This window comes from Rhinatrema bivittatum, chromosome 15 (assembly GCF_901001135.1).
Source record: "Rhinatrema bivittatum chromosome 15, aRhiBiv1.1, whole genome shotgun sequence".
Classification (NCBI taxonomy): Eukaryota; Metazoa; Chordata; class Amphibia; order Gymnophiona; family Rhinatrematidae; genus Rhinatrema; species Rhinatrema bivittatum.
In genome coordinates, this window is record NC_042629.1 from 13699214 (window position 1) to 13711672 (window position 12459).

Sequence of the window (12459 nt, forward strand, 5' to 3'; positions counted from 1 at the left end):
GCGGGGGTCCGGAAGGACCTCCTGCCGTCCAATCGTGTTCGTCTATGGCCGCCGCCATTTTTCGGCGCCATTTTGGAAAATGGCGCCGGCTGAAGACAACAAGATTCAGGAGCAGGAGCCCGTTCCGGACCGCTGCCGTTCCGGACCGCCGCTGGACCCGCAGGTTATTTAAGTCATTTGGGGGGGGTTCGGGAGGGTGGGGGATTTAATTTAAAGGGTCGGGGGTGGGTTTTAGGGGGTTTTAGTGTGCCGGCTCACGATTCTAACGATTTATAACGATAAATCGTTAGAATCTCTATTGTATTGTGTTCCATAACGGTTTAAGACGATATTAAAATTATCGGACGATAATTTTAATCGTCCTAAAACGATTCACATCCCTAGTTTTAAGCAGAAGAATGTACAGCCCTGGTAAGGCCTCCTGCCCTAACAAGGCTACAGGGAAAACCAAACTGTGATCTCAAAAAGAGTTCTGGTATGAGCTCAACAAATGATCATTATTAGTAGTAGTAGTAACAATAATAAGGCTGCTTATGTTTGCTTACACTACCCAGCATGCCACAGGAAAGACTGAGGGAAAAAACAAACTTTTTAAACATAAACATTTTACATCCAACAGGGTTCTGCTATAATGTAACAAGGAAACCAGTCACAAGCATGTGCTCTTACACCAAATAAGAATCACAGCTCACACGTTAATTTTTCAAACTCTGCTCCCCACTGAGCATGCTCAGAACCCTTCACTGCAGCGCTGAGGCAGCTGCGGGCTGTTCTACCTGCACAGTAGGGAACAGCTGAGCCTGGGGCTTCCTAACCTGAAACATCTAGCAAACTACAATTGTATCTAAGCAGCTTTTTTAACTGGTGTTGGCTAGGGAAAGCAAAAAAAAAAATGATGAAAAATACAACTCATACCACTCTCACCAACATCGTTCATCTCCACGCTGAAGCACACCCTCATTCACACCCCCCCCCCCCCCACATTCATATCCTCAGTCACACAAACTCTCTGTGCTCTTCCCTCCTTTGCAACTGTTTCTCTTCTTGCTTACAAATAGATTTTAAAAGCTTTGCTCACGCAAAAACAGCCCTATACATGCGTATGTGGGCCGCGCAAGAGCTTTAAGAAGCGCAAAGTATGCGCATAAATACCCATGTGTGCATCAAACACAAGGAGGTGGAAAAGGGGCAGGGCATGGGTGTTCCCAGGAGTTACACGCTTAACTCCAAATTTTAGAAAAGCTGACCATGGCGTGCATTGGTGTGTTATCTGTGTAACTTTACTGCTAGTCTAAATCTGATAAGGAGATCTCAAGTTTTAGGGAGGGATTTTCAAGACTGCTGAGCTACATATATACTGGGGGGGGAAGGGGGAGAAAAAGAGAGGGAGGGAGGGAGGGAGAAAGGAAGGGAAAGAGAGAGCACTATAGGAGAGACAATTTGACATTATATATATCTTCCACTGTAAGAGGGGCTCTTTCAGCTCAGGGTGGATTTGAATCATGAGTACCTTATCCAAACCTTGTTTAAACCTAGTTACACTAACTAACATAACCACATTCTCTGGCAATGAATTCTAGAGCTTAACTATGCGTTGAGTGAAAAATAATTTTCTCCAATTTGTTTTAAATGAGCTACTTGCTAAATTCATGGAGTGCCCCCTAGTCCTTCCATTGTGTGAGAGAGTAAATAACAAATTTACCTGTTCAAGTCTTTATTCCCTCCCTCTTGGCCAGGGTGCAAGGGTCTGTAACGCACCAATGAAACACTGCACCCCCCCCCCCCAAACCCATCCTGAGTTGAAAGTGTCCCTCTGACAGTGGTAGATATATATATAGGGGTAGATTTTATAATTTTGCGCGAGCGCAAACAAAAGTACGCTGGATTTTATAAGATACGCGCGTAGCTGCGCATATCTTATAAAATCCGGGGTCGGCGCACGCAAGGGGGTGCACATTTGTGCAAACTGCGCGCACAGAGCCCGACGAGCGCTGCCTGTTCCTTCCGAGGCCGCTCCGAAATCGGAGCGGCCTCAGAGGGAACTTTCTTTCCAACCCCCTGCACCTTCCCCTCCCTTCCCCTACCTAACCCTCCCCCCCCCCCCCCGGCCATATCTAAACCCCCCTTACCTTTGTTGGCAGATTTACGCCTGCCGAAAGCAGGCGTAAATCTGCGCGCGCCAGTGGGCTGCTGGCGCGTCATCACCCGACCCGGGGGCTGGTCCGGAGGCCTCGACCACGCCCCCGGGCCGGCGCCACACCGCCGGTCCCGCCCCAAACCGCCCCTGACCCCGGACACGCCCCTTCCCCGCCCCTTTTACGAAGCCCCGGGACTTACGCGTGTCCCGGGGCTGTGCGCGCACCGGCGACCTATGCAAAATAGGCGCGCCGGCTCGCGAGGGCCCTGCGCGCATAAATCTGGCAGGATTTACGCGCGCAGGGCATTTAAAATCCGGCCCATAGTGTCACATTGTTTTTCTCTCTCTCTCCCTCCCGTAAGGACATAAAAAACCTGGTTTTCCACTTATGTGAGCATATGTGCATAAAAGCCGCTAAAGCTCTGGTGGCAATACGTGTGGGACGTTTACTTGAGCCACCTTTTAAGATCATGTGCACACATTCGCACAGAAGGGATATTTTATTTATTTATTTATTTATTTATTTATTTATTTATCATATTTTTCTATACCAGTGTATGGACTAAACCTTCACATCAGTTTACAATCTTCAAATAAAATACATCGTTTCATCAAAAATAAAATATACATAATCATTAAAATTTTAAATTAGTTCTCTTATTACAATTTAAAATATATATACTAAAATCAACTAAATATTGCAGCCTACTTCATAAGTTTGTACATTACGTACACAAGCCTTCTGGTTTGCCCAGCTAGTTCTCTCATTGAACGCCTGATTGAAGAGCCAGGTTTTAAGCATTTTTTTAAACTCTAAATACCTTGTTTCTAACCTGAGTTCTACTGGTAATGTATTCCATATCGGGGGCTGCAAGAGATAGTGCCCTTTCTCTAACAGATGTTACTCTAGCTAAGGATAGTGATGGAATGGAAAGTAGCCCTTTATTCGATGATCTTAAGTTTGGCTGCGGTGTGTGAAGTCTTATAGATGCATTTATCCATTCCACCTGATCTCCGTAAATTGCTTTGCGTAAGATTGTTAATGTTTTATATTGTATTTATTTATTTATTTATTTATTTTTAATTTTTTATATACCGAGGTTCTTATAGAGACTACAAATCACTCCGGTTTACATATAACAATAAACTGCCCAACAAGATAAGGGGCTTTACATAGAACAGTGGCATATATGTAACAATATAACTGGATGACAATAAAACATAATGATAATAAATATTATAGATTAACATTGTAATTAATAAAATTGTGTAATATAATCTGTATAATTTAACTATTTAACTTGGATATAGTGACATATTAACCATGCCAGATGTAAATAAGATAAAATGAGTTTTTGAATTTTTGAACTTAGATATTGTAGTCCAGTTGCAGAGGAAAATATAAATAATAAAATAAGACGAATTTTTAGAACTCAAAGATTGTAGTCCATTTGCAGAGACCTGAAGGTAGGACTTGGTACGGTGACCTAAATTAGGGGATGCTTCTTATTTGGGAAGGCTTTCCGTCTTGGTAGGATTGAGAGACTGGGAAGGCTTGTTGGAAAAGAAGAGTCTTTAGTCTTTTTTTGAACTCTTGATGATTGGGTTCAAGTCTTAGATTTGGGGGGAGCATGTTCCATTGGTGGGGGCCTGCTAAGGATAGCGCTCTTTTGCTCAGTGATGATTTTACTTGTTGGGCATGCAGTGTTCCTTTGTAAGCGCTTCTGATTGGTCTAGAAGATGTGTACGGTTGGAGTTGAGAGCTTAACGTGATGGGAGCTATTTTGTTTGTCGCTTTGTGGATGATTGTGAGTACCTTATAGAGTATCCTTTGTTTAATGGGAAGCCAATGTAGGTTACTAAGGATTGGGGTGATGTGATCTTTTTTGTTAGTGCTTGTTAGAATTCTGGCAGCAGAATTCTGTACCATCTGTAATGGTTTGATCGTGTTGTTGGGAAGACCTAGTAGCAGGGAGTTGCAATAGTCGAGCTTAGATAATATAATGGATTGTAGTACTAGCCTGAAGTCGGAGAAGTAAAGGAGAGGTTTAAGTTTTTTGAGGACTTGCAGTTTGTAAAAGCAGTCCTTTGTGGTATTGTTTACGAACTTTTTTAGGTTAAGATGATTGTCAAGCCATGCTCCAAGGTCTCTGACGTCAGTTGAGAACATGTTATTAGCGTTTGGTAGAGAGAGGCTAGCAGAGATTGTGAGGGGATCTTGAGAGACAATGAGCATCTCGGTTTTATTGGCATTCAATACTAGGTTGAGGCTTGAGAGTAATTCCTTAATGGGTTGTAGGCATTCGTTCCAGTAAGTGATGGTTTTTTGAAGGGATTCTGTAATTGGGAGAAGGATTTGAATGTCGTCTGCATAGAGGTAATGGGTAAGCTTGAGGTTTGAGAGTAGGTGGCAGAGAGGGAGGAGGTAGATATTGAATAGGGTGGGAGAAAGTGAGGATCCTTGCGGGACTCCTTGCTCTGTAAGGATTGGATGCGATTCTTTGTTGTTTATCCTTACTTTGTAGAATCTGTTGCTTAGGAAGGAGTGAAACCATCTGAGAGCTGTGCCTTTGATCCCTATATTAGCTAGTTGGTCTATAAGTGTAGTATGTTTTACTGTATCAAACGCCGCAGAAAGATCAAGTAGAACCAGCAGGTAAGATTGTTTTTTCTCGAGGTTCACGAGGATGGTATCAGAGAGCGATAATAAGAGAAATTCGGTGTTTAGTCGTTTTCGGAAGCCATATTGAGCCGGGGATAGAATGTTATTATCTTCCAGATATTCTGACAGTTGCTTGTTGACAATTTTTTCCATCAGTTTGGCGATGAGTGGTAAGTTTGCGATAGGTCGGAAGTTAGCTGGGTCTGATGGAGAAGCGTTTGGTTTCTTTAGTAATGGTTTCAGGATTGCCAATTTTAACTGATTAGGAACTAAGCCTTGAGACAGGGATGTGTTGATAATTTCTGCTATTGGTTTTGAGATGGTGTTTGGTATGGCAATGAGGAGATTTGTTGGTAATGGGTCTGATGGGTGTGAGGATGGTTTGAGTTTTTTGAGTGTATTTTCAATCTCCAGTGAAGAAGTGAGTTCGAATGAGTCCAGGCTTGTGTTTTGTTGCGGCACTGTTGTAAGATGGTGTGTTAAAATGGGGCTGTTGGATGTAATTGAATGGGTAAGGTTAGTGATTTTTGTCTTGAAGTAGTTGGCTAGTTCGTTTGCTTTGTTGAGAGCTTGGTGGTCTGGGATAGTGGGCGGAGATGGTTTGGTTAAAGAGGAGACGTAAGAAAAAAGAGCCTTTGAGTCGAAAATGAAGTTGTGTATTTTTTTTGCGTAGAATTCTTTCTTTGTTCTAAGGATAGTATTCCTGTAGGTGTTGAGGTGGGATTTGTAGATGGTTTGTGTCGAAGTGGTTGAATTTTTTCTCCAGCTTTGTTCTTTTTTTCTAAGAGATTGTTTAAGGGATTTAAGTTCAGCTGTAAACCAAGGTTTTCTATTGTCTAATGTAGGTTGTATGGTTTTGGTTGTAGTTGGGCAGATTTTATCTGCAATTGTGTTGTTAATATTGATCCAAGAGGTGGTAGCAGTTGTTGCGTCTGTGAGGTCAAGTTGATTTAAAGCTTCGGACATCTTTTCACTGAGTATGTCTAGAGAGCAAGGTTTCCTGAATTGGATGGTGGTTTTGGTAGTGATTTGAGGTGGTGGGTTGTTGATCCTAAGGGTTGTGTGGATGACTCTGTGGTCTGACCATGGAACTGGTAAGCAAGTGGGGTACTCATTGTTCGATTGGTAACCAATGCAGCTCAATTAGAATTGGTGTTATATGTTCCTGTTTGCGTGTCCCGGTTAGTATCCTTGCTGTTGAATTCTGCAGAATTTGTAGAGGTATATGGTGGATTGAGTAGTCCAAGGAGTAGGGCGTTATAGTAATCAATGCCAGTGAAAATTAATGCTTGTAATACTGTTCTAAATTCTTTGACGTTTAATAACGGTTTTAATCTTCTCAAAAGTAGTAATTTATAAAAAACATCTTTAGTTTTTATTTCAATATGTTTTTTAAAATTCAGTTCAGGGTCTAAGTATACGCCAAGGTCCCTTATTTTGGTCTCGAGAGTAATTTGATTGCTATTGACGTTTTCCTTTCCAGTAAAATTTTCTATGTTTTTCTATGTTTAAACTTAGTTTCATTTGCATCAGTAATTGCTTTATTATATTCATGTACATTGCTGTGATTTGGAATGCTTTTTCCAGGGTATCTGTAACTGGTATTAGTATCTGGATGTCATCTGTGTATAAATAATATGTTAGGCCTAAGCCTGAAAGATGACACAGAGGTGTCATATAGATATTGAACATTGTTGCAGATAGAGTGGAGCCCTGTGGTACTCCTGTTTCAAGGTTAATGGTTTAAGAAAAGGAATTATTCATGTATACTTGATATGTTCTATTACTCAGGAATGATCTAAACCATTGTAACGTTTTGCCACCTAGCCTATTTCTATCAGTCTACAAAACATGATGTTGGGGTTGACCGAATTGAACGCCGCCGATTAGTCCAGCATTAGTAGCAGATATCTTTGTGATGAGTCAAAACCTCTCAGAAAAGTGTCATGAGGTGATAATAGTAGTGTTTCTGTGCTGTAGTTCTTTCTAAAGCCATACTGTGCAGAATATAGTATGTCATTTTGTTCTAGATGTTAGTTAAGTTGTTTCAAAACAACTTTTTCAATTAATTTTGCAATATTGGGTAGAATTGAAATTGGTCTGTAGTTGCTCAAAATTTTATTATCCAAGTTTTTCTTTTTCAGAATTGGTTTAATAATTGCTTGTTTTAATTGTTCTGGCATCCTACCCTCATTTAGTGATTTATTAATGATAAGGGTGATTGTAGGAGCAATTACTTGAATAATTAGTTTCAGAGTTTGTACTGGAATTGCGTCTAATGTGGGATGTGCTGGATTCAAATTTTGTATTAATTTTATTACTTCTGACATTGAGGCATCTTTAAACTTAGACCAGTTTGGGATTTCTTTTGTGGCCATTGTTATGTCTTGAGTTGGAACTTTATCTAGCTTTGCAATTAGCGTATCAATTTTGTTTTTAAAGAATGTCGCTAATTCCTGCCAGAGATTCTTATTCAATTTGTTGTTTATCTGCGTGTGTTCGTGGTTAAATTCTTTACTAAATTGATACGTGGGTATGTGTGCGCACAATATAAAACTGCAGTACGCTGATACATGCATTTATGGGCGCACACGCATTCTTTTTAAAATTAGCCAGTTAGTGAATCCTGATCCTTGTTACAGCAGGAAGTCTTTCATTTTCTCAAACAGTTTATGGACTTGTACATCTCCAAGCAGAGAACAGGCCAGCAAACACACTAAAGGGGAAATCGCATGCACAGTCTTTCAGTAGTCCAAATGCCCAGAAGAGAAACCTGCAACTCAACCTCTATCAAATTGTTCCTTGGGGCCAGCCTTCTGAGATCGCAATGGCTCCAGGACAGAGACCTGCTGACCCCCGAGCACTGCGCACTACGCAGAAGACCTCCACTTTGTGTAGCTGTTCTAAAGAATTCCCTTGCATTTAGATTTAAAGCAGTGGATGGGCAGTAACGAGGATGTGGATGTTCCGCTCTGCACTGCAGCCATGCGTAGCAGCATCCGTTCTATGTTACCTACCGCATGCATTACTGAAACAGAAACCACAACATCTTGTTCATTATTTACGTAAAGCAAAAGAATGGAAACAAAAAAATGGATTAGAAGGCACCAATACATTGAAATAAAGGCTTTTGTTTTGCTAAGAATGAGTTTTTACATACAAGCATGTCAAACTGTCAAAAAGATGAATCATAATCTCTGAAAACTTACAGTGCCCTGTCCCAAAGTGAAGCCTCTTCTCGTCAGGACTGTGCATTGATTTGTTGTAGCCACAGAATCTGCCAGAAGAAAGAGGAATTATTTTCTTCTCAGGGCCACCAGTGCCATTTTTCAAATGATTATGGTGGGGTGGGAGCGAGTAGGCCTGGCCATGGACCCTGCCAGAAAAGATAAGTAAGGGCGTGGGAGGTCTCTGGCCCTAGAAGATGTCTTAGGGAGACAGGAGTGGGGTGAAAGGGGCCAGGAAGCCCTTTTCAAAACTATGTGATGTCTTTTTATTTTATACTAGCTGTACCCGGCCACGCATTGCCGTGGCTCAGCTGGTTTAATTTCACAATGTGCATTAGCTCTGCTCCAGCCGTCCCAACTCCCTCCCCCCATTCCCCGGCAGTGGACGAACTGGCTCGGCGACTCTTCTACCCTTTCCTCCTCCTGTGTGTAACTGTCCGGCAGTCCCTACTCTCTCCCCCCTTCCTCAGCGTAGGAGGAATGGACTGAGCCGTTTCTCAGAGCGGCAACTTGTCTACCCTTTCCTCCTCCTCTCTGTGACACCCAGCACGTAGCGCAGAGCTCTATGGTCCGCACATGCGCGATAGAGCTGCTCTCTACCGCGCATTTGCGGTCCGTCGGTCAGAGCCCATTTATATTGTAGATAGTGTGTGTTGCTTTTACGTCCAACAGATGGCGCTGTTTTTCCAAAAAAGCATGTTTTTACCTGTCACAGGTGTGACATCTATATAATATAGGTATATAGAAACACGCGCGTATTCGAATGCAACGTTGTGTCAAAATTTCAAAGCAATCGGTGAAGAACTTTCGGAGATTTAAGATTTTGAACAAACGAACATTTACATTTTTATTTATATAGATGTAAACCATAGAGATAGAAACTTGCTTTCTGTGCAACAGTATATAATAACGGCATAAAAATAAATAAATAAATAGTTAGGTTTGGCTTAGCCCTGGCCCTGCCTAGAGGCCATGTGTATTTTCCTTTGCTCAGGAAACAGTGTGTGCTCTTTGCTAATAGTGCGTGCTACTTCCCCATCATCTATGGATGGGACCTGATGGGTCTGGAGAGTTTATCTTTTGTATAATTCTTATACTAGGCCAGTAAAATGCATCATCACACTCATGGAGAATCCAGTTTTTTCCAGGACCAATGAAGGGGGGGGGGCTGCCAGAGCTCAGCAGTCCCGTAGGTGGTGTACAAGAGAACTTACCTCCCAATCAGGATGTAGACCACCACTGTAAGGAGGATGATGGCCACTGCAGCGGCAATCGCAATCACCACAACCTGGCTGCTCTCACCGGAAATGGAGAAAGCTGTGAGGAAAGGAGAAGCAAGGAAAATAGAACGTGTTAGCACATCACATCTGCCACACGCAGGAACACAGTTACTGGGCCTTTACCTTGGTATCCTATCCAATGATAAATCATTAGAACCTCAGCTGCGTAAATAGAAGTGTTCTTACAGTTTGCAGGCACATTGAGGGTTCTTTTTTTGCATCCAGCTAATAATCCAGAAGTGAGATAGCTGGATATTTAGCTATACAATCTCTCTTCATTTTTCTCTAAATCATCCCTATTTGGTTATTTATCTTTGAAGCTTGGCGATCATCAATCATTTCCACCACAGCTCATCAGTCAGAACTGCCTGGAGAATGAGATCTGAGGTACTACAGCTAATCTTTAATCACACAGCTTTGTTTACATGTAAAATGCACTTTAAATCAGGTGGGACTGAGCAGTAATCAGGATAGGGCGCCTTTAAGAAATTGTTCTATGAGTATGAAACAGTTATAACTATCTCCGGACACATTTATCGGCCGTAACATTAGCACACAGCATGATAAGAGTAAAACGATCTATCAGCATTGAAAGGGCCGGCTCTGGGGAAATTGATCCCATGATGTACCATTAGAGTAATTCTCTCTGGGATAAATCATCGTTTTTGATCTATTATGACTTCCCCAAAAGTTTATTAAGGGCCAGATGTGCTCAGCATTTTTCCTCTAGACAAAAACTGGGGGAGAAGTAACCTGGGCCCAGAATGCTGAGCAGAATATTCAGGAAAACGAGTGAAACAGAATCTTATCATTCAACATAACCGCTTCATATTGAAAATATTCAGGATATTGGCAGAAGTCTGTTTTCAAAAGCTTTTTCACTGATATGTTTGTATAATATTTCTTTTTATTGAACAAGAGTTTAGTTACTGTCCTGAATTCTATGGGACCTGATATTCAGTGCCACTTACCCTGATAAAATTGGCAGTGTTTGAATAGTCGATCTCGCTCAGTGGCCACTACTTAGTTGGATAGCTATTTATCCAGTTAAATAGTTATCCATCTAAGTGGTGGGTGGGATGGCTACTTATCCATCTAACTTAGCAGGATAAGTAGCAATATTCAAACTGGACAAGTTAGATCTACTACTGAGCAGGTCTTAAGTTAGCTGGATAAACATATCTGGATAAATCAAACTTATTGGCTAGCCAGATATGTTAATCCAACTAATTTTGTTAGCTGAATCTTCGTTGAATTATGGAACTCTATGAGTTCTACCTCCTTTCCACACCAGGTTGGTTTATTTGCTCTTTCTTTCCTTTCCTGGGTGTTGGGCAATCATGACCCCACCATGGTGCCTGTGACCTTTTCTGGGCAGAACACAGTAGAGGCTGTCATTGCCTTCTTCAGCTTGAAGCACCAGGTCTTCCCAGGCCAATGATGCTAGGGCCCACGTTAGGTGACCAGTCTTCTGAGTACTGACCGAAGACCACACACTGATGAGAGTTGTAGACAAATACTGGCGGTCCCTTTGGCCCATGAAAGGTTATTCTTTAACATGCTGCTAAGTTATGGCAGCAGGAAGACAATCTCCTGACCCTGGGAGCTTTTTTACACTTTCTCCTTCAGCAGGAGCTGATGTGTAGCATCTAATCACAAAATGGGGAAGGTTAAAGCACACCTGTGCTGTGTATATTCTTGGCAGCAGGGATTTTAATGATCAAATTAAGACAGAGCGAGAAGGCAGGTCATTAAATAGTATTTATGAATCATGTATACTGGAGCAAGAAGGGAAATTAAATCAATTATTGAAATCAATCCCAAATTAAACCAAACATATCTCAAACCAGTTTCCCATATACTTGACAGCTTAGAATTATCTTCCTTATTCTTGCCTGAGTTGTTTGCATCTCTAAGAAATGCCTTTTTAAAAATGAGCCCTGCAGGTGGATGACTGAGAGGTGCCTAAAGAAGCAGAGACGAGCCAAAGGTTCTGCTGTAAGTTACTGCTCGTTACACTCAAGCTGAAATGTTTATTAAATGATAGGAAGACGTAGAGATCTTGGAGGACAGTGCTGTGCAGCTCAGGAGAAAGCCGTACTACGTGTACCCTGTGCTAACAGGAGCTCCACACTGGGCCCTGGCTTCTGACTGACTCAGGCTCTCCAGCTGTGATCCTATCCAGTAGAGACAGCTTCTCATTTTAATGCCTACGTACAGTCTGGGCTGGTTTCAAACTCAAACTTGCGGCTGTTGGCTCCGTATCCAGCTGCCGTGCGGGCTCGGATCTGGAAGACGTAGGTGGTGTCGGGTTTTAAAGCACCGATGCTCACGTTAGTGCCTCGGGCTCTTAAAATGGTGTAACTTGTTTCTTGTTCCTGCTTTGGGGAGAGAAATGGCAAAGTTAAAAGCTTGAAAAAAAAACCCAAAACCCATACAGCATACAAACAGCAGCAACCAGTCAATGACCTCAACTCGTATTCTCAGGGGCTGAAAGCGCTGGAGCTTCAGGAAGACCGTATGACAACACAGGACTGCCGGAAGCTCTAGCACAAGGCTGGACGTGTGTATGGGAAGCACGTTCATTTCATGTAGCATGGAGAATAAATCTAGATGCTTCTGGGCAGAGATTCTCATTCTTTGGATCTTCTGCCATACTCTGTCCTGATCCTTTTGCATCCCTACACACAGTGTCTTCTGGTGGCCTATACACTCCCCTTCACTGTGGGAACTAATTCAGCTGGGTAGTACCCACTTTACCACCAAATAGGGGATGCACTGAGTCTTACTCGGTTCCCACCTTCTCATAGTACTTGACCTCGTAGTCTAAGATGATGCCGTTGGGGTGGTCAGGCTCCTGCCAGGACAGAGTAATGCTGTTTCTGGATGTCCGTTCCTTCCTGATGATGGTGACAGGAGATGGAGCTGCAAGGAGGGGATGAGAAAAGCAAACATTTTCTCCATGCACTAATCTTTGGCAAGCAAGAGCTGTCCCAACTGTAGGTGTCAAGGCACAGCAGCTGGGTTCGAGTCCTAGGCCTGGATACATGCCTCAGAGCACACTGGCCAGGAAGACAAATGAGCTGAGACTTATCATCACTACTGCACTGGTGGTAAATGAGCAGATGGCTTCAATCTGCTGCTTGATAAATG

The 12459-nt window shown here is 42.4% G+C and overlaps 1 protein-coding gene across 2 annotated transcripts in view; it reads right to left on the reverse strand.

The window, feature by feature from the left end:
• EPHA3 (EPH receptor A3) overlaps nt 1-12459 on the reverse strand; it is a 276444-nt gene that overhangs the window by 38241 nt on the left and 225744 nt on the right. The window contains exons 6-9 of one of the 2 annotated variants that reach the window (XM_029578191.1): nt 12107-12231; nt 11525-11684; nt 9241-9343; nt 8009-8076 (exon numbers count right to left, since the gene is read on the reverse strand). In XM_029578191.1, the coding sequence (XP_029434051.1) occupies nt 8009-8076; nt 9241-9343; nt 11525-11684; nt 12107-12231 (456 nt within the window). Of the gene's footprint in view, nt 1-8008; nt 8077-9240; nt 9344-11524; nt 11688-12106; nt 12232-12459 lie in introns of both variants that reach the window. The other variant, XM_029578190.1, reaches the window with a different exon arrangement.